The sequence below is a fragment of the Myzus persicae genome, unplaced genomic scaffold, assembly GCF_001856785.1.
Source record: "Myzus persicae strain clone G006 unplaced genomic scaffold, MPER_G0061.0, whole genome shotgun sequence".
Lineage (NCBI taxonomy): Eukaryota > Metazoa > Arthropoda > Insecta > Hemiptera > Aphididae > Myzus > Myzus persicae.
Window position 1 is genome coordinate 63,395 of NW_019101405.1, and position 22,456 is coordinate 85,850.

The 22,456-nt window shown below is 31.9% G+C and overlaps 1 protein-coding gene across 5 annotated transcripts in view; it reads right to left on the bottom strand.

The window, feature by feature from the left end:
* LOC111028979 (protein sprint) overlaps positions 1-22,456 on the bottom strand; it is an 89,732-nt gene that overhangs the window by 44,764 nt on the left and 22,512 nt on the right. The window contains exons 1-2 of one of the 5 annotated variants that reach the window (XM_022307782.1): positions 13,451-13,808; positions 12,452-12,556 (exon numbers count right to left, since the gene is read on the bottom strand). The exons of 2 other annotated variants lie outside the window; for them this stretch is intronic. In XM_022307782.1, the coding sequence (XP_022163474.1) occupies positions 12,452-12,556; positions 13,451-13,497 (152 nt within the window). In that variant the 5' untranslated portion in view covers positions 13,498-13,808. Of the gene's footprint in view, positions 1-12,451; positions 12,557-13,450; positions 13,809-22,456 lie in introns of those variants that run through there. 2 more of the 5 variants (XM_022307784.1, XM_022307785.1) reach the window with 2 other exon arrangements.

Consider the following 22,456-nt stretch of genomic DNA (forward strand, 5'->3'; position numbering starts at 1 on the left):
AATTGTTTTCGCCCAACACTCAGTAGTCCCGTATACGATGTATAACTACACTTTTTTTTGTACTATTAAAATTCGGAGTTTATTATTATACACTTGTGCAATACAGTGACAATGGTATCTGTTATAGGTGCGAGAGTGGTTAACCCTCTCCTCCCTTCCTGCCAACCAGAAAGAAACAAATATAAAGTTAACGTTCCGGACGGGCGATCTGAACGGTCATATGTATTCGGTGCGCGTAAAAAGCCGAACGCCGCGTCGCAACAACAATAAGACGACGGCATCCTATCGTCGACGTTAAATAAATAAAGAAAAAAAAACAAGATCTCGGTGATTTATGGAATCCGATTATTAATTCAACGACATTGAAATCCATTTATACCCGGACGTCTCCGAGCAACCGGAGAGCGATTGTGCGTGGAACGGCCGGTGTCATCGTAACGAGATTAAGAAACATTACAATATATTATAATATAAGAGCGTCCCATTGTGATACCCCGCCACACGCCAGTCGAGTTATGCCGCGTCTCGTCTTCTCGACACTAAAAAAAATATGATTGAAAACGCGAGATTTATCGCAAACGTCTTATATAATACACGTATATACATAAACACGTCGGAAAACCATTAAAACTTGTTTAAATCCGTAGACTATGTTCTATCACTACGCGCCGTGTGTGTGTGTGTGTGTGTGTGAGTGTGCGTGCGTGTGTGAGTGAAAATTGAAATCGCCCGCGCGTGCGATCCTTCTTTCCAGCCCACCCGCAGTCGGTGGTTTTGGATTTCCAATCCGAAATCGAATTTCCGGTAGCGGGCCCGTTAATGATTTTTGAAATACGCACAAATCATCGACGCCGTGACAGGCGCACTCCCGCCTAACGTTCAACGGGTCGAAAGGGTTTCGCTAAAGCCACATCGTTGTGTTTCACATTTAAACCGATACAGCGATAACATATGATGTATATATCGAAATGAAATCATCACCATCACGGGCATATTTGTTATCGACGCACATCACTGCTGCAGGACGATTATTATTATTATTATTATTATTATTCAATTCGAACACGACTGTTTTGGCATTAACAGTCCGCTAATGTACACTATAGGTATAATATCTACGATAGAGGTTCAATCCAATTTTAAAATAACGCTCAACCATCGATTTTAGTTTTATTTTATTATAGGCAAATAAAGGGGCATATTATCATAGCCCGCTGCAATTTAAACCAATACGTGCTTGTCGCGGTTGTCGAGTAGGCCCATTCCCGCCGTTTACTTAAATAATGAATTTCTGTTTGTACCGTAAATATTTACTTTTAATTTTGTTTTATAGGTTATACGTTATACGTGCGATATTATTCGTTTCCCGACAGGCTGAATCTACGAATACGAACATACATTATGCACACACGTACCTACCTACTTTCTCGCTTGTACATTTTAAAAATTACTGCACTTTAGTACATAGTTTATAGACTTAATAATTTTACATATTTTTTTTCACGATTGTTATTATAAAGGTAATATAAAAATAATAATATGAGTGAAATGTAGAACAAAGCAATTATAGTTGCGCAGCTATAAAAATAAATACAATTTACGGATAAACGAATCAAGCTACAGCGAATAGATTATACTATAATTTATACTAAGAGTTAATTAGTTTATTTTGTTCAATACTAATAATGATTCGTTTAAACTATGGGTAATAAGTACTTACAATTTTGTTTATAATATTTATGTGACCACGAATAGTTCATTGTAAAGCGATCGAATAAATTTGAATACATGTAAAACAATAATAATATAGTGTCTACACTCGGAACAAATCGAGTAAGTTTGTTGAACATCAAACTTTTTATAAACGAAAAAATGAATCAATTATTTTAGTAGTTTAATAATATAGCAATTAAATATTACATACAATAATAGATTTAATAAGATGAAAAAGGTAGCGCAAACAATGAAACCATTTCCTCGGATTACATACACTAATTTAGGAGAAAATAGGAATTGCTTTTTAAAATAAACTGTGAAAACACTATATACAGATGGTACCCAAAACTGGAACCGTAGCGAAAATCGACGCCCAAATGGCCAAACAAATACACGCGATATTGTCAACTCATATTTGCTAGTTGCGTTCCAACAGTGATATTTGAACATAATACGCAGTCATTATTGTGGGTGGGCTTCGACGGAAACCGTACTCCGTGAAATTACTAAATTATATGCACATTTGTCTTGAATAGCATTTCCAGTTCCAGAGGTCCCAATCGTTAAAGAATAATTTTACGGCGTTTGCACTTAACGTAAACATACTGATTTCTTTTGACGAAAAATCGGAAGACGTTATAATAATTAACGTACCTACAAACATAAAGTCATAAACTGTTTATGATTTAAAACTATGTATATATAGGTAGGTACGTAATTTCATTTTAAATAGGCAGCTACTAATACCGAGTGATCAATGTAATACAAGACACACTTTATTTCAAAAACTATTAGCGTATGTATAATTTTTAAGTCGTTAAATAAACATTTTTCGAAAAAAATAAGTTTTTACTATTTTTTTTTTTATAGTTATTGTTTTTTACATTTTTTTATGACAATATAAATTTTTAATCCATATTCCAATGCAGGATATTTTAGAGTACGTTTTTCGATACATTATTATCAGATTTTGGAGTAGTGTGTTATAAGTATTTAAAGTATCTATACGGACTATACGAGCCACGAGGGGAGTAGAGTAGTACAGGAATACCCTTCAAAATATTAATCCACTATTCAACAAAACTTTAAATTTTTAAAAGTTGTAACTAATAAACTAAACTTTTCCAAAATTAGATTTTTATAGATCGAAACACTCAGCGTAATATGCTGCTTTAGAAAATGAAACTAAAAATGTATGTTGTCGTGTAAAAGGTAGACTATATAAAAAATAGTGAAATATAATTTTTCCCAAAAATATTGTTTATTAACGCCTTAAAATTTAATTATATAGATAAAATATTTCCAAAAGCGTCAGTTTTTTCTGAAATAATGAGTGCTTTACGTTAAATGGATCATCTGTCGTAGAAATAAGTGCCTATAGATACCTGCAACACATCATGACAATGAAAATAAATTTATAAAATGCATATACTATTATAAATACACATTTATATTTTAAGAATTTCAGTGAATCACTATTGTTATTAACTATGGTCTATGATGAAGATTCGATACCGTAAACAAAAAAAAATGGTTGACATTCCATTCAAATTACATTGTTTGCTATATATTTTCCCAAGGACAAAATCACCATATAAACACAGTTTTTCCGAAACTGCCTCGAGTACGACGACAGGAAATGATGGTGAAACGGAATAGAGGTATACCTACATTGTTTTTCATTTCCATGAGGCATTATGATACACGAGTTTTTGTTTCAAACGAAATACATTTCACCATCGTACGGTGCATAAAAGACATAATAGTTAAGGTGAAACTGAGTAATTAGTGACAGCTAAATTAGAAATGTACAGTAGCAGTGATGCTGTTCTCATGGTAGAGGATTTTAATTTTACCTTTTTACAAAAAAGCAAGATAAACCAAGCACACATTCGAAATTTTCTATGTAATACAATCTGTTTTGGAAAATTGGGACAACGTTATCATACAATATTTTGACAATCGTACACTATAATAGCATTTATTTACAAACCACTTGAACAGTAATTTTTTTTATTTGTTTTTTTAAACATTAACTATTATTGATCTGTATACAATAATATATGAATAAATACAATAATATTAATTAGGTGTAAAGAAATATATGAGTGAATCCATCAAAACTATTTTAAATATATTACTAACGATAATGTACAACTATAGTCTACCTACTTTGTATTTAAATTAATTCAACAAATATATTTTTCCAACTTTTAAATCTTGAAATTACCATAACCCATAAGTTATATAATGAGAATATTGTTGTAAAATTTACGATTTATAGGACATAACCCGTACAGAAAAGAAAAGAAAAACGTAATAGAAAACATAAGACCAAAATATATTATTACTGATATTTTTTATTTGAAAATATTATTTTATTCAAATCCCGGTTTATACATAATTTTCCTTCTGAATAACAAAATATAGTTTTAAACAATACCACGGTGTGCCAGCTTTATGGCATAGAAAACAAAATATTTTCACGGAATATAATCGATGTAAGGTCATTCGAGAATGTTATCATAGTTGTTACGGAAATTAGTTTACCTATATATAGCTACAAAAAAAAATGTCAAATATATTTTTTCATCTCATTACAATGAAATTCCAAAGTACCTATAATAACAAAAACAAAAAAAAAATAAAATAAAACACGGAACCACTATTATAGAGCAGATGAAATTGTTGTTGTGTGGAACGCTTGAAAATAGCTTAAATTATCAGTATCTACATGTTATATAGCCGTATATTATATTGTATTTCTCTTAATAAATTAAAATTGAAGTCAAATAGATTACGTATGAGAAAATACGTTTTGTTTTTTTTATTTTTCTTAGTGTAAAAACCACAAATATTTTAGACGTTTAAACCACAAAACATGCTTGAAAGTATAACACAAACATACGTCTTCGATTACATTAAATTGATCGCAACTACAGCATACCAGCTATATAACATAAAAAGAATAAACTATATGAATTTAAAAGCATAATGTTATTGTATCAATCTGTTAACAGGTCAATAATTCTGTTTAATGTTTAACAAACCGAAATCTTTATGTATCTATATAATCATATATAATCTATAGGTAACAAACTATTATAATAATCAAATCTAATGGGATAAGTTTTTTTAGAATACGCCTTAAGTGTGCGTGCGCGAGCGTGCACGTTAGTCTATAAGACCAACGAACTCGTAACAATATAATATACTTCTTCAGTAAAACATATATTTAATGACATGGACGTTTTGCATTCGTAATATGTCTTATAAAGTTTCCAACAGTAATTTATAGTATACGTGTAATTCTATTTAGGATAGTCGTAATAATAATAATACAAATTATAACAAAGGTTTGTACGAATCGTAGTTTGCGGCCGCCAGCTCCGTTTCCCAAGTCCGGGCAAGGAGTATTCGAGATGGGACCAAGATACACGCTCGAAGACATTATATGAATTGGAACTGGAGCCAAGGGGCTGCGATACGCCAAAATAGTGGTCGGAACAAACTTTCGCTAACATCAAAACGCACTAAGTCCTTCGACCACAAAAATATATTATGCCAAACTCGGCGAACTCGTCGTGTACTATATATAATACATATAATATTTGTTAAACGTTCGCAGCGATATTATGTGCTCGCGAACGACATGGCTATAAAGGTCGACAGTGCAGCAAAATATTAATCGGCATCGATTGTAGGATTGCAAAGTGCAGGTGCACGTTAATATAGATCACCTTCTCGTCAGTAATATTTTTATACCGTAACCAAGGTTATTCACGCGTCCACAACACAATATGTGATCGATTGCATGCACAAATATCACACCTTATGTACAACAGAGTTATATAAATATATAATAAGCTAGGAATAAATCGTTTTTTTTCCACTTGAAACGTATATAGATCACTGCCGAGATTGGAACAGATTTAAAAATTCCAAGTCCAAACAGAATGAGATAGAAATATATATAAAATAATCGGTATAATTCGGTCATCGGTATAAAGCATATAAAATAATAACGGTAATAATAAAATCAAATTGTAAGTAGTTTATGAAAAATTACTAACCATCAACAGGGTATACAGGTATACATTGTACATACATTTACTCATAAATTACACTATAAAGTTGTACAATTTGCCAGTAAAAACAGATTTATTCATATGTAGCTACTCCATCACTCATGTCGACTATATTCGCATTATTTCGAATAAGACGAACACGTAACTAATTATGTTCTCAATATCGTAACACTCATAAACGAAATAATGCATTTTAAAGCGAGGACCATTGTATTATAATTTATACATTTGGTAGCTCATAACACAAATGTATACACATACATCTTGATTTACGGGTATGTATATGTTTGAATTACAAATTTAATACATTACACGTCACCGGTTTATGTAGAACGTACTATCAGAGATGAAATAACACGTATTCACGTTGTTTTCCTAAAACTTCGTAGGATTATTATTATCATTAACCAGTAATTGACGCTACTGCACATTGATGAATAATATATACGAACCTAGTATAGGTAATAATTATAGGTGATTAGCAAACATTGAGAAATCAAAGCAAAAGTCTTAAAAATAATACACACACACACATTCAATAAAAATGTTAAACACATTTAATGCTTTAAAATCGTTTTAGGACAAATATTATTAATCACAGTGCGTGACGGTGTTGAAGAATAAATAACTGGAACTACAGTTACTTTTTTTCTTCGTTTACGATTTGAATATATTCTTACACACACTTTTCAATCACACTCGACCTGCGGGTTACCGGCATCAGGCGGTTTACCTGACCTTTTAATCTCGACTTTTGATTGATGAAATATTCAACGTAGTGGGTAAAATAAAAAATAATAATAAATAAATAAAAAATGGTGAGGCAAGAAGCACACACATCGACAGAAGCAATCGGCACAGTGACATTTTAAATCATCCGTCGTTTACACGGGGCGCACGAATAACACATCCAATACCATTTATTCCCCCTGGGCACATGTTGATGCGTCTGTTTAGGTATTCAAGTCTGGTTCGGTTGACCTGCCGGTTGCTAGTGATTGCTTTTAAACGGGGAAAAAATCGCCTGAATATTTGAGTACTCCGGGCACGGGCCCATCTCGGTTACAGATGGTCTCTTAGGGGACCAACAAATAAGGAGAGAAAAAAATACCCGCAACGACCCACGCATGTTGGTCGGTGGTGGCAGAGTGTAAAAATACAACATCTAACTAAAAAACGGAAATGTGTTACAATTCGTTTGGTTAGTAAAGTAGTTTCTTTTGTCAAAACAATAAACGTTGAACGAACTATAAACAGTACGGAATTACTCGCGGAATCGAAATTTAACGACACAAGTTCAACGGGCCAACGAATAGTGAATACGAAATCAATTATTTAAATAATTTAAAGTTTTATTGCGCATCAATTAAAATAAAAAAATACGTGACCTGTGATCACGTAAACACATACGTGTTATTGTCCAATTCACCGGACTTAATAATAACAACTATCAACTCATAAATTATTGACTTCCATTTTCAAAGTTATTTATTGAACAAGTTCAATAATACTTGAAAACATTGCAATATTAATTCAATAATCGTACGTTATAATTTTTATTTATCTGATAGTTCAACGATAATACAATACTGAAAAATTATTGTACGGTACGATTTATATTATATTATATTGTAGGCGTACACAGTCATAAATTGAATAAAATAAAAGCAATTAAAAAAGGTAGGTAATGGTTTGTAAGAATTTGTGATCCCACAGTTTTTGTTTAAGAAATATGTTGTAGGTAATTTGTACCGTCCCGAATCCCATTGGAGAGAACATTATGCTGAATCATGACAAGTATATTCGATATCTAAATGAAGATGCATCTGCCTAATTATTCTATTTTCGCACTAATAGAAACGGTCAAACATCAATAAATAAAGTAAAATACAAATGACAGCACGATATTTTGTTTTTATTTATAGCTACGAAAATATTTAAGTACTCGACTGTTTGGTGAACAACGTTTTTAGTCGTTTAATTGGTTTTTCGTTATGATGGCACTAAATAGTGACATAATAAGGAATTATTCCGAACCGTACGGTAATAGTACGTACTTTAGTTAACGCCGTTGACGGCTACGGCTGGCTACTTCAAGTATCAAGTATTATAGAACTTCTCTAAAATGTTGTTGGATTTCAATAAGGCTCAATTCGTACAATGCTGATGGTAATACACTTATGTAACAGTAAGTTTCCGAATCGTCAAAGTCTACAAGTATTGTTTTAAATGTTTCAATTTTGTTTTGAATTACTTTCGAATCGCAAAAAAACAAAAATTCAAAACCGTACAAACAGGTTTTCCATGCCGAGAGGATGTCTGGAGGAGAGGTACGATGATGATTTACATACTCGATGGTGATCGGATATAATGACTATACTACCACTACCACTGGGAAATGCGCTTCGATTATTATAAAAGCAGCTCACGAACCGAGTGGGTAACGTAATATTGCCTATAAGACGAACTGATGGAATATTATGCAAACTCGTGTTACAAAAAAAAAAATAATAAAAAAAAATAAACATAACAGAATAAAAAATCGTATATACATCTTATTATATTGAAATAATGACTAAGTCAAAAGACCAACGAACGTGATTGAGAGATTGTCATTGTGTGGACAGAGATGGAGAGAGAGTGAGAAAATTATATTACGTCCTATCCTATTAAATATGAGATCATCAGTATGGACGCATATTATAAGACATCACGATGGCGAAAACCGACTTCGCGCGTCTGCTTCCGCCGTTTTCAAGGACTAAAAAACCACAGCCGTTTATTATTTTTGATAACGCTATTGTCCTGCATATTTGCAATTCGCGTGTTGTACAACATGCACATAATATTTAATAAAAACGCAGTATCCTAATTTTTATTTTGGATGTGCAGGACTGTGATAGACATAGAGGATAGTTAAAGGAAAAAATTACATGAGTTAAGAGTATAACGGATTAATTATAAAATTACTAATAAATTATAACATATTATAGAACAACAATTAATCGAGTTAGTTGATAATGGTACATCCAATGTCAAATAAAATGACCCCGTAAAGGCTAGTGTTCAGTGTATACCTATGGAGTATAGGTATTATATTATAACTAATAAATAATAACGCAGATTAACTACAGTTCATTAAATATGGACAATTATTTCGATAATTTATGCAATATCAATACAATTTAAAAAAAGTCTTGATAGTATACGAATGTATAATCAATTATTATAGCATAAATATCCAAATCAATATATCCATTTAATATTCATTAGAAGACAATTATTACATATAGTTTTAATTAGAAATGTTAGTTTATAAAAAGTAAATTATTAAGCCAGTAATGATATTTTAATAGGCTTAACCTAAGATTTAAAATTATTTATAAGGTGTGTGATATTATACATCTATTCAACAACCAAATAAATAATTTGATTAAGTGAAATTAGACAATATAAATCTCGAGCACCATTACCTAATTAATTTTGCTTAACTAAACATTCGTTTTGGTTAAAATTATAAAAAAAAATTGAATATATTCAACATACTGCATAATATATATTTACAGTTAAGATATGTCAGCTGAAATTGTAAATTTAACGGAGTTTCACATGGGATATAGTGAATATCTGAATACTTAGTTTATACGCTGCGTATTTATATTACCTACATAAACAATTTCGAAAAAACGTTTGTTGAAAAGAGAACATGGTTATTGCTTATTGTTACGTATGTTATTGCCATACCACTCTAGTCTGCAGCATGTTCTTAAATAGTTTAACTACCGTAATAAGTGGTAATTCTTTTTCGGGAAAAACTAACTTTTTTCATCATACGTAAATAATAGGTATCAGTACCTATCTATATGTATCTGTGCATATATACGTGCGCTGCAACTTAACTAGGTAGGTACAACAAACCGAGAGTATGTATCGTGGGAAATGACAAATTTATGTAACTAGTCGACCTCGATTAGAGGTAGGTAGTGTGATTCATGCCGTAAACCACAAATATGTACCTGTCATATTATATCGAATTTTGTCGGAACAACCAATAACATCACATCATAAAAAAATACCACCTGAACCATCGGACCGGACCGGATACTGTCAAGAACACAATATAACGTAAATGTATTCGTAACTTGGAGAAAAAGAAAACAATAGCAAATTCTGGAAATTGTCACCGCGGTAGAACGTCTTTGTCAACGACCTAATTTCCTGAACGCATGCATGAGGTTTACGCACGTCGAAGCTTATACACCACAACAATGAATGCGTACAATCAAGATCGGCAGCAACGCGAGAACGGTTTTATTGTCAAGATGGTTGCACCATATCGGCATACGGTTTACACGACGACAATGACCGAGGCACTCAAAAAAAATAATCTATAAAAGTCAAACTATTCTAATAGGTTCCTCCTACAACTGTATTTCTACCCTACAGTTCATCATCGCATTCATTGTTATGCGATTTACATAGTAATTATTAGATTGCGAGTATATAGGTGTTGACTGCTTTGAGGTATAAAATGATAGCCATCATATTATTACAATAATACATAATAAAATGTGTTGTATCCACTTTACGGTTTAACAATGAAAACTGATTTGTAATCTATGGACATTTAAGTGACATCTTATTTTTTTCTAATACAATAAATTGTTTTTAAAAACTACGAGACGAAACCGGAAGCTTGGATCCCAAACACACACAATATTGCATGGCCAAAAGACTTTAAAAAATAGATGTATAAAAAGCTACAAGAAAAATAAACGTCTACGTCGACACTTAACTCGCCTACGGCACATACTATATACGGTTTGAATCGACCTTGCTATACTACAACGCCTTTCAAAACATTGATTACAGAAGCCTAATTATTGTTACTATAGACAAGTTTATATTTGGTTCTAACAATAGCGACAATGACGCAAGTAGATTAATGTACTTTATTATATTTAGTGTGTTTAAAGTGTTGCAATACATACATGTCAAGTACATAAAGTCAAATTTTAAATGAACAATCAAATTTCAAATTACGAACAACAGTTCGTTTTCAAATCCATCAATATTCTTCCAACAAAATGTGGTGACCAAATAAAGTTGTAATGCAAATATGAATATTAATAAATTATTGCCCTTGAAAAGGGCATTAAAATATTATACATGCGGAATAATGCATATATTATGTAAGTTGATTTATTGCGCTAAAATTATGCTAACTATAATACCACAGAAAAATAATAATTAAAATATTCAAATGTTTGTATTCAATAGCTACTAGATTTTGTCACAGTATTACGAAAACAACGACGATATTCTTGTTGAACGCAAAACCTACCCAGGCCTAGCTATAAGAGGTCTGCCACAATAACATATGTGCGACTTCATTACTGCACGTGACCATCGGCATAACGATTTAGTGAGATTCCATTGCAGGTCTCTACACTCGATGAACGATGATGTCTGGGTTTAATTTCGAATGTGTCTCTTGCATAGCCCGAATTCCTACATACGCAATCATCACAGCCGTCCGTGGTTTACGAACACGTCGGCTTATTTATTATTATTTTTGTTGAATTTCGACACGCCAACGCGAGTATACGTATATGCAGGTGGTCAAGTGGGCGAAGGGACGCTGGAGTTGGTATATGTTTCGGAAAATTCATTTTGGCCGAGCACACTGTACCCCGCCAAAAACGCAATATTAAATATAATATCCTCCCCGACGTATACATATATGTATGAACCGCGTGTACGAGGTGTAGTTGATTAATTAGGTGTTGGGTTTTGTGCAGGGCGAGCACGCAAACAATAGGGCGCACAACTTAATCTCCCGCATTTTACCCAGCCCTGTCGCTGACCGACGACAGAGACGAAACATCTGTTACGGACACGAGACTGTATAAATTATTACTATATATATATATGTATAAAATATAATATAATATATAGTATATAATATGCACGTGTGTGTGCCTTTTCATCCGAGTGAGGCGCCGCCGCAAACAGCCACCGGTGCGTGAAAAGTAGCCAATGAAAAAACCACACGGGCTGTGCTGTTTCGATGAGAATTGTAAATAATATGTTTATATGTCAAAATTGAAATTTAATTTTTCAATTACCTCCAGAATAAACTCAATTAATTACTATCTTGTTTTCGAATATTATTTTCGCCTGTTTGAAGCGATGATTTTCTACATAATTGGAATTAATTGTTTCGAAATTATAACGACTAAGGACGTTGAAATATTTTATACTTCTCATTATTACTACTTTCTGGTTTTTAGTTCGTGAAATAGCAAATTGTTCGCAATAAGCCATAAGTGCAATATTAAAATATATTCACTTTCCAGTATGAAAGATTTTCAAATCTTTAAATACTTTACATTTCTTTATAAAATAATTGTTAATACAGATGATCAGATGGTACATTTAAACGATGATCATTCAAACGTCATATATTATCAATAACAATCGAATTGTTATTATTTCGATTGGAGTGGATGATAGATACTACTATATTATAATCAGTGTCTTTGTAACATGGAAACACGGTTCGGTACAGTTGTTAGGCTTATATAAGTTATAACAGATATTGCAGGCGTCATAATATACGAATGGATATCGAAAAGTTGACTCACCTATGAGGAGGCACGTACGTGGGAGATACCATAGTATTTCCTGTGCTCTTTATTAACACAGAAGTGTAACGGGTTATCAGCATGGTAGTATCGCCTTCATGGGTGCTGCGTAGGATACACAAACACACATTTAATATACACACAGATAAGGCATATACATGTAAAATATAAACATCGATTTTGTACACAACAAAACTGGGTGGTGTATACGGTCTTAATGCATTGCGGTCGGTATCGAAACGGTTTAAAGTTTATGGCGGGTTGAAGGGACACAATACGTGAGATAATGGTTTATCAGTATAAACAATAAGCATCATAATATTTTTTCATGAAAACAAAGACCTAACACGCCTCGACGCCGGACCCTAAGTGAACGGTCATATTTGACTTAGAACACTACGGGAACAGTTAAATATTGGTTTGCACTAAGTAATTTGGTGTAGAAAAATGATGATAAAAATATACTGACGACGATGTTTTTACTTGATTTTACGGTGTAGGTACCTACCTGCATTTTAAATTGTGTTAGTCGACCTGCGATGAACTAGTGACGTGTGTAAATAATTTCTAATAGCATTTTCTTTTGTATAGTCATTAAATTAAGTAGGAATAAGAGTGGATTCGTAAATTTTCTAATCACGTACACAGTGTACAGTGAATGTAATTTTAAAACCAGTTGCAATGACTTTTTGAAAAAAATCCGATCTAATATGTGTATTGGACGAAAAAGAAAACGGCAATTATGTTCATTTAATAATTCCCAGTTATTGTTGCTTTATAATTTTGATAAAGCTGCAATTAGAGACGAACTTAAAATTAAATAAATAGATTCAAATTAAAACTGGTAATATCACAAGAAAAATTATTAATATCTTGACAATGTAGGGAAAATTGCAATCATCGAGTGTCCACTGAAAAATAATTTGAGAGAAAGTAAACAACCGTAGCAGTGTTCAAAATTTAACGATTTTTTTTTTTTTTTTATTCATTTCGTATTACCCGTTTCGTACTCGACCGTATGTGCTATAATTGACATCGATTACCATTTTTATCCGAGATCGACGACGGACCGCAAAAACTCACGACACAAAAAAAAATGATACTCAAAAACAACAAAAAAATCACCCAAAAAGTTATTCGACCAAAACACTAAACGAACGACGGGAACTGCACAAAACCCGAACACCACGAGCGCGCTCGTGCACTTAGGCGTCTGCAACGACGGGCACACACGCGACACACGGCCGACACACGGACACTGTACGGCGTATTTATTTATATAATAATATGTATATACACGGCATAAGAGTGCGTATAATATAATAATTCCGTATAATACGCCGCGGAACACACGCACGCACCGACTAACCGGTTGACCGACCGATCGATTCAAGCGAGGCCCTTCTATAAAATGCATTGCATACGTAGGCGCGCGCCGGCCGCCCACCCGTCCCCCCCACACACACACAGGCACACACACACGACAAGTCGAACACACGCACCCCCTTCCAAAAAAAAAGAAAAAAGAGTAATATAAATAACCGACCGCGTACTATTCATTATGTGTGCTCAACATCGGATGACGAAGATCAGCGTATAATAACGTATTATATAGATGTATTAAAACAGTTGCAGCCGAAGAGGTTATACCAATATGGCAATAATATACCCGGGGAGATGAACACATAGGCCGACACTCGCATAGGTGGCACAACCGGATAATCACCCGAATAATAATAATAATAATAATAATACCGTAAGTATATGTTAAGTATGTGTGTTTGTGTCATGTCTTGTATATATGTGTACACGTACGTCGTGCTGCAGCGGTCGCTGTCGCGCGATCGCGGCGTTTGAGCACGACGGCGACGGCGACCCAGAGGTCTTGTTGTTGTGTTATGCGGGTTATTTAGTTGGTTTTGTTTATGATTTTTTTTTTTCCGTTTGTTTCACTGCCGTGGAAATGTCCGCGATGAACTCTACAATAGCGTGTGTGCCATATGCAGGTATAATAATATGTATAATGAATGACGGTTTTAATAACAATGCGACACACGGCGTGGTGTGAATAAATGCATCCGTGGGCTGATGTTTTGTAGACCACAATGGAGAGGATGGGGATGGTTGGGAATACGGCGAACTTAAAGTTTAAGGCTCCGAGTTTTATACGTACAAGTATTATATGATAGATATACATCGGTGTATGATCATACAATGTGTAATATACATCCCGTCGAAATTATTTCAACAATAGAGGTTGTTATAGTAAAATGCAGTTGGTTAAAAGGATATAATATAATACATTGAATGGGAGTATCGAGTACTTTTTAAATATTCTGCTGTTTCCTAGTACAATAGGTACATTATTATGATGATGTTTGCAGCGCGATAAATTGTATTTTAAGTTGAAAATGTATGTCTTATGTATTTAGTATTAGCTGGTATTAAACAATATGAACAGTGATTTTAGATTATTTCAACTGTATTATTAAATATGAACGGATTAAAAAATGATGGTTAATTTCAATGAAATTAATATGCTACTTGAAAAGAAATGGTTAAGATCACGAATGCAATACTAAAGCACTTCTATCAAGTCGATGAAACGGAACATACAAAGAATAATTAATAATTAATCAGTCGTGGTTAGTTCTTAAAGCAAACAAATAACTATTACTACATTAAAAATTCAAAAACGATACTAGTAAAAACAGTCATAGAAAAAAATTAGCTTTAATACTATGGAATTGTTGATTGTAACTAAAATAATGTAAACGTTCAATAATAATGGGTGGTTTTGCCAACTGTCAAAAAGGTAATATATATATGCATATTCTATAATATGCGTACAATGTACGCGGTAAGTAACTTTTAGCGGTAATTTCAGACCACAATGAATCGTTTATTTTAATGTGCCTATACATTGATGAAACGATACATTTCATGTAATATATTGACATTGCTAATATCATGGATTATAACACCCTCCTAAACTGTATTTAAAACCATTCGCTACATTTATATACAGTCATAGATTAATTGCAGAAATATTTAAATTAGTCATACCGAAATAAATAACTAGCACATTAATTAAGTCTCGATCATGCATCGTAATACAATGTTTTCTGGTTTACAGAAAATCGCAAAACTTATAAAGGTATAACTTTTATCACGATTTTGTTGAATTAAGACAACAATAAATCTAAAATTAAATGCGTGTATTATAATTTAACTATTACGACTGTGAGAAATTGGCAGCATTCAAATTAATAGAAATATTTTTTTTTAGGTAATCGAACGCATTAAACGTTATTACACATTTTTTAAATATCATGGGTTATGCTTATGACTAAATTATATAGTTTTAAAAATATAAATATGGGCGTATGACCTAAATTTGAGAATATAAGTATGGATACAAATATTATGAGTAATGACCGATTGGGTGGGTTTAAGTTAAGTTTAAGCTCATAGTAGATCTATTAACAATCTAAAAATTATTTTATAATTTTATTTTTTAAATAAATAATTCGGAAAATAGTGAACAATATAAACATAATATATTATGCATCAACATACACTGTTCATTTACTAATAATAATATAATATAAAACGCCGTCAACAATATTAAACAATTATTTTAAATTGATAGATAAAAATACAATATAAATACAACAGCGTGTGATTTAAAGCAAATGCGAATATCATTCATATTTTATTTTAATGTATGCAAAGAATGAATTAATAATAAAATATATGCTCCCAACTTTAACGTATTCATACAAAATCTAACCTTCTAAATCCATGGCGTTAGATGTGTAGTATGTACTTATTGTGTATGCAAAAGGGTCATCGGGATCGACTTATGGGGTGGAGTCACCCTTTTTGAAATTCAGATTTATGTAAGTTCGTTCGTGTGCCCTCCTGTTACTAGCACGCAATGCGTAATAACGTCGATACGTTTACCATTTGTGTTTTTATTCTTTTAAACAACAAGAAACGATTTGCGTTCGAAGTAATAACAGACCAAATAAACCGGTTTGTTTGCGATTACGATCCTTCTATTCCCCGACACCCTTTTTTATCGTTAAAATATGTGCACTGTGCAGTGTACGTAGCTGCGTTTTTTTTAAATGGTAAAACTCCATTTGATTTTGTTCAATTTCTCAAATTTAAATACGATTTCAATTGAATCAACCGAATTTATGAAATAAATCGATAATTTGTGGCAACGGTATATGACGTTTTAACGAGATTTTAATGTAAATAATGTGGAATGAAATTTGTGTGTCTACAGACATATGTTTATCAACAATACTTGTGTAATTATATATACAATATTGAGCCTAATAGATGAGCCTAATACACGTCATAATACTTGGCAGTTATTTTTTTCCATTAATGAATTTACAACAGTCGTAAAACTGAATTATATTTACAGTTTAGCGTATTTCATTACTTTTTTTTTTAAGGAGTGTCATGTACGTTTGACGACGCGTGTGGTTGTTGCGGTCCGACACGTGTACAGCTTTACTATTGGGGGAACACTCGAACCGAAATCATAATACTGTTCAGTGTTCACACACATCCACATTATGGTTGGATTTAAAATGCATAATGTGTAGGATAAAAATGTGAAAATATTTGCAAATCGGGCTTAAATCAAAATATTATCTTGAATACAAAAAAACCGCGAATAATAAATTCAACTGCCGTCGTCAATAAGCCCAATGCATAATTTAAAATATAATAAAAAGTATTGAGGATATCAAGTTTTGAATAATACGTGGACTTCTAAGCAATCAAACCCAAAGATGTTCTATTGAACGACAAATAACAAACAGCGTTACAAACCACTTTGGTTTAGAATACTTCAATATTTTGAACAGGTCAAAATCAGACACCGAATTAAACTCTGAAAATACATCTGTATTAAATAGTCAGGTATAGTGTACTCACTGTACTAGCAAGAAAAAAATTCCTTTTTTAAAAACGTGCCATGGTGGCTTCATGGCCATGTCTATTGGGCGTACAACATATAAAATGCGAATAAAATGCAATCTCAAGAAGTCTTCCACCAAGTCTGATCAGATATATTCGGACAGTCACCCACGCCGTAGTCATAAATATATAATAATGGACTGAATCCTTAGAGTATTACTCTCTGGGGTTTCATTATGTGCGGGACATCCGACACTTAGCCAACCACTCGGTTTCCGAAAGCAAAAAAGTGTGTTATTTACTTCCGATAACGGCTTTATATACGAACAGGAAAGAAGACTCTTAAATTCCAGTCTCCAGAGAATTTATAAAACGATGGGTTAGCTGTAATTCAAAGAGCTATAACGACTCACGAATAATATTTATGGCACATAATGTGAGAATAAGATTACTAACTCAATTCCTCATTTAAAACTAAATAGAACTTTTAAATTTTAAGTTAATTTTTCTACGATGCCAGTATATACGTTTTTACAATCAATTTTGGTAAGTAATCTGATAACTAAAATAAAAGAGCAAAAAAAAATGTAATTTAAAACAATTATACAACAACCACAAAAAAGTTATAATAATATTAAAGATTATAACTCATACACTAACTATAATAATGCACCTGTATCAATATAATAAAATGAACATTATTTTTAAACTATAATCATTATTTACGTTCATATTTGACTTTTATTGTTGTAAGAATTACCGAATTCAATCATTTTCTAATAAACGCTTGGGTATACAGTTAATATTTTATAAATAAAAAATGTTATTACATGTTAAACGAACAATGTTTTCAATTATTTTTAAGCTTTGATTGTAAAAAAAAATGAAGAATATAATTATTTTTATTACAACGAAAATGCCATTGTTAAATAAAATACACCAAGGACTTTATTTTATTACCTACTATAATAAGGGGCTGCAGAAGAAATTAAAAACCATACTGTAGAAGCCTATAAATAAAACGATGCTCTGCGTGGGGTCTAGGGCATTTCAGGGGACTCTTTGCGAAATGAGAAAACTTCAAACGATATTGGGTCGTATCCAGGTGATGGCAGAGGTGTAGGTGCTTCCCTGGCAACTTTTTCAACATCCCCCCCCCCCCCGTCGCGATTAATGGTAGTTACAACTCAAAAACAGCAGGCGCGCAATGTTATGGACGTTCGCTTCCTATACGTAATGTACCTACCTATAATATTGCCCCCAAAAAAATTTACGCACATACGGATCCCTTTAACTTTCCGCGCCTATAAATATAAAATTACTTTACAAAAAGTACTTTAGAAGATAAGTGTGGTTTTTAGCATCCCTAAAAAATACATTTGTAAAATTCGTTTAGTATATTAATAATTTAAGTAAAGGTAAAGAGTTATATCGTGTTATATTTTATGCGGTAGATATCGTAAATTTAAAACTATACTGAAAATGAATCACACTCGCCATAAAATAACTAAAATAGTGTTTTCATCTAAATCTAAAATAAAACCAGTAAAAAATTATCAAAAGAAAAAACGGAACAAAAGTAAATATTGTTGATTAATAAAGCTTTAAAGACTTTTAAGCCCTTTTTTTTGCTAGTATATTAAAACACGTATCTCTGTTAGTGAAAAATGTATTTTTTAGAATCCTGATAATTTTAATGATACCTATCAGTCCTATCTACTTTTATGACAATTCTTAAGTATTTAGATTATTTTTAAAGCGAATAAAAATTGTAGTAAGAAATTTATTGTATAGTTATTATAACTAGAATATTTGTAGTGGTCCATGGTGATAAGATAGTATCAAAACTCAGCATAGTAAGTATGCCTAATTCATATTTATCGAAAAATAATATAAATTAAAAATAGGTTTAACGCACAAAATAATTCATATTAAATATATTACAAACAAGTACCTTAATATTATAATAATTTTACTGATTGTATAGTAATATGTTAATATTAACTGACTAAAATAATAAATATTTATTTATCTATAATATTTATATTTTTTTTTTGAATATTGATATTTTGTATCATTAGGTGGTGGATGATGTTTAATTTAAGACGCTTATAAGATATCATGTATTTAAAAGTATAATGCTCATAATATAATGCAAAGATACAAATACAAATATTAATATCGAATTTTCATATGCTACTCCAAAATGTTTCACATGAACTTAGATCACTCTTAAGCATTATCTTGTGTCTTAAAAATATAAATTTGAAATTATAAGTATGCAGATATATATATTATAATCAGTCAGCTTGCTGTAAATTAAATTAAATATAGTGACGTACACTTAAAGGACAAGTATAAGCCTACCATAAAATAACCGACACGCTGCCATCTAATGTGTGATTATTTTAAATCAGACCTATGACGTTGTTAAACCGTCATCGTGGGCAAGTGTAGATATTATTATAATATGCTAATATATGAAACTATTAAATACTGGTACTAAATTAATTTAATATCAAGATATCATAACACCATTAAAGACGACGATCGTATGGTACTCATCGTGAACTGGATGACTGCGGCCTGTGTCGCGACATAAAACTGTCTCGGGTGTTTAAACACAACGGGAATACCGTATAATGTTCGAGGGATTTCGATAACACTTGTATGTACAGCCAAATGGGGTGGGTGAGTGGGTTGAAAAAGCTTTCGATATAGTGCGATTTCCATTAACATGCAGGGTATAGACTCTTAAGTAGAAACCGAGTGGGAGTAAGGGAGAGTGAGCGTATACACGGGTTTTGTATATAATATGGCCCACCGCGGGTATTGCATTACGCCGCGTGTGTAGGTATGTGTGTGTGTATGTGTATATAATTTTCAGGAAACGAGCATGCAGGGGAGCGAGTAACACGAATATCTTCCTTGTTTTGAATATTTCGACGGAAAGGGCTGAGGCCGATAAAACGCGATTTACAACATTGTGTTAGGAACGCATAGGAAATTTTAATTACGAACTAGCCGCATAATGGCACTGGGTGATAATGGGCTTTAGATTTATGAGAAAATGTGTGTGGTTAATAGAACACAATGTTATAACTTATAACCAAAGTTTGGCCAAAAGCCCTTTGTGCGCTCTCCTAAACGTTATTCAAATAAGAATTAAATAAAAGCGTAAATCATTACTGCAGTTTTTTTTATTCCTTCAACATATCTCCTCCTCCTACTGAGAACTTTTCATTTTTTATTCAACAGAATTTTAAGTAGATATTTATTATATTTTTAGCACAAAATGTATATTAAACATATTATTTTAAATTCATGTGTGCAAAAATAAATAGTAAATAAATTTAATATTATTATATCTAAACTACGAATCCCAAGACTTTATTCTAACTTTTAAAAAACATTTATTTTTTTTAATACAAACTTATTGAACTTTAATGTTTTGTACAATTTCCAACGTCATACTACGAAAAAAATATGCATGCCACCCATGGTAATAATTATTTTTGATTACAATAACGAATTATTTATTTTACTCAGAAGTTATTTTAATAGCGAAATAATTGATCACAGTCAGTATCATATTAAATTTAATCCTGATACATCAAAATTTAAATTCAAATCGATTGTGCCGAAATATTGTGTACGCAATCATACTTAATTTTTGTAATACCAGGAAACATGGAGATTACAAATAAATACATATTAAGTGATAAATTATTTATATCAATAATTCAAGTTTATAATAAAGGAAAATATTTAGGAAAACATAATATAATAAATATGGTTATTTGTTGATACCGATGAAATTTAACAGATAATAGTGATTTGTATCAAATAAATGAACACAAGGTCAATAATTTCCTAATTCAGGAATACTGAGTTTACTATAAAAAGCCTTTCAAAAACACTTTAATATGAAATTCAATAACTTCTATATACGTCAGATAAAATTGTAGACATTTCATTATTTTAATAATATACTACATATAATATATAATTCCATAGGAACACTCATTTTTTTTGTATACCTGAAGTGTATAGGTAATATAGAAAAAAATAATATAATTTTTTTAATGAATATAAATTCATTAATCGACAAACAAATTAACACATATTAACTAAAACGTATAGATTTTTGGTACAGCTAGGGATATTATTGCAAATATATTTGTTATTTGGCCAGTATCTAATTATATAATTAAGAAAACCACTTAGCGAATTATACGCTAAAGAAACTAAACCTTTAAATGTAATTATTATAATTCATTTTAATTACTTAAACGAAAAAGCAACTATGCGTTAGCGTACAACCGTAATAACATTTTATTTAACAGAAAAAAATGTTAAATACTGTGGTGATAAAAAAATATATCGGAATGTAAATACGAAATAAACGAGATAGAAAAGTATAGTACCTATAGCAAAACGACATATATGCACGCGAGGAGTTATAGAATTGAAATTCTCAATATGAGTGAATAACACTTAGGTAAGCATATACCCGATGACTAGTTAAACGTGCAAAGGAAAAATATCACACGATCTTATGATTATTATTATTATTATTATTATTATTATGCGTTATATTTTATCTCTATTTTTAAGACATACTCACGCACACGCCACATTCACGATTGTACATTAATCAAATTCATCGCGCTGGTAATACACCACAGTATGCGAGAAGTTCACGGCTCACGCTCCTTCCTTTCTACCGCCCCAGCGGTATACGAGCGTGTTGATAAAAGTTGGATTGAAAACCTAGTTATTTATGTGTTGTCAAAAGTTTAAAGAAACACATCTTACACCGCTAAGTCCTATAAGCCACCAGTTTTAACCCCGAAAAAGTCTTTGTCGTAATAATAAACAATGGTAGTATATTGTATGATTTACGCTGGTTGGGGGGTAATTCCTTCGCACTTTAGCATAATGAAATACGAGCGGGTAAGGGTTTTTTAGCATCGCGGATCAGGTGTGTACGGAGTACGTACCTACGTTAACTTTTATTACAGTTTAAAATGTTCTAGTGGTTTGATGTCTATATTTGAATTG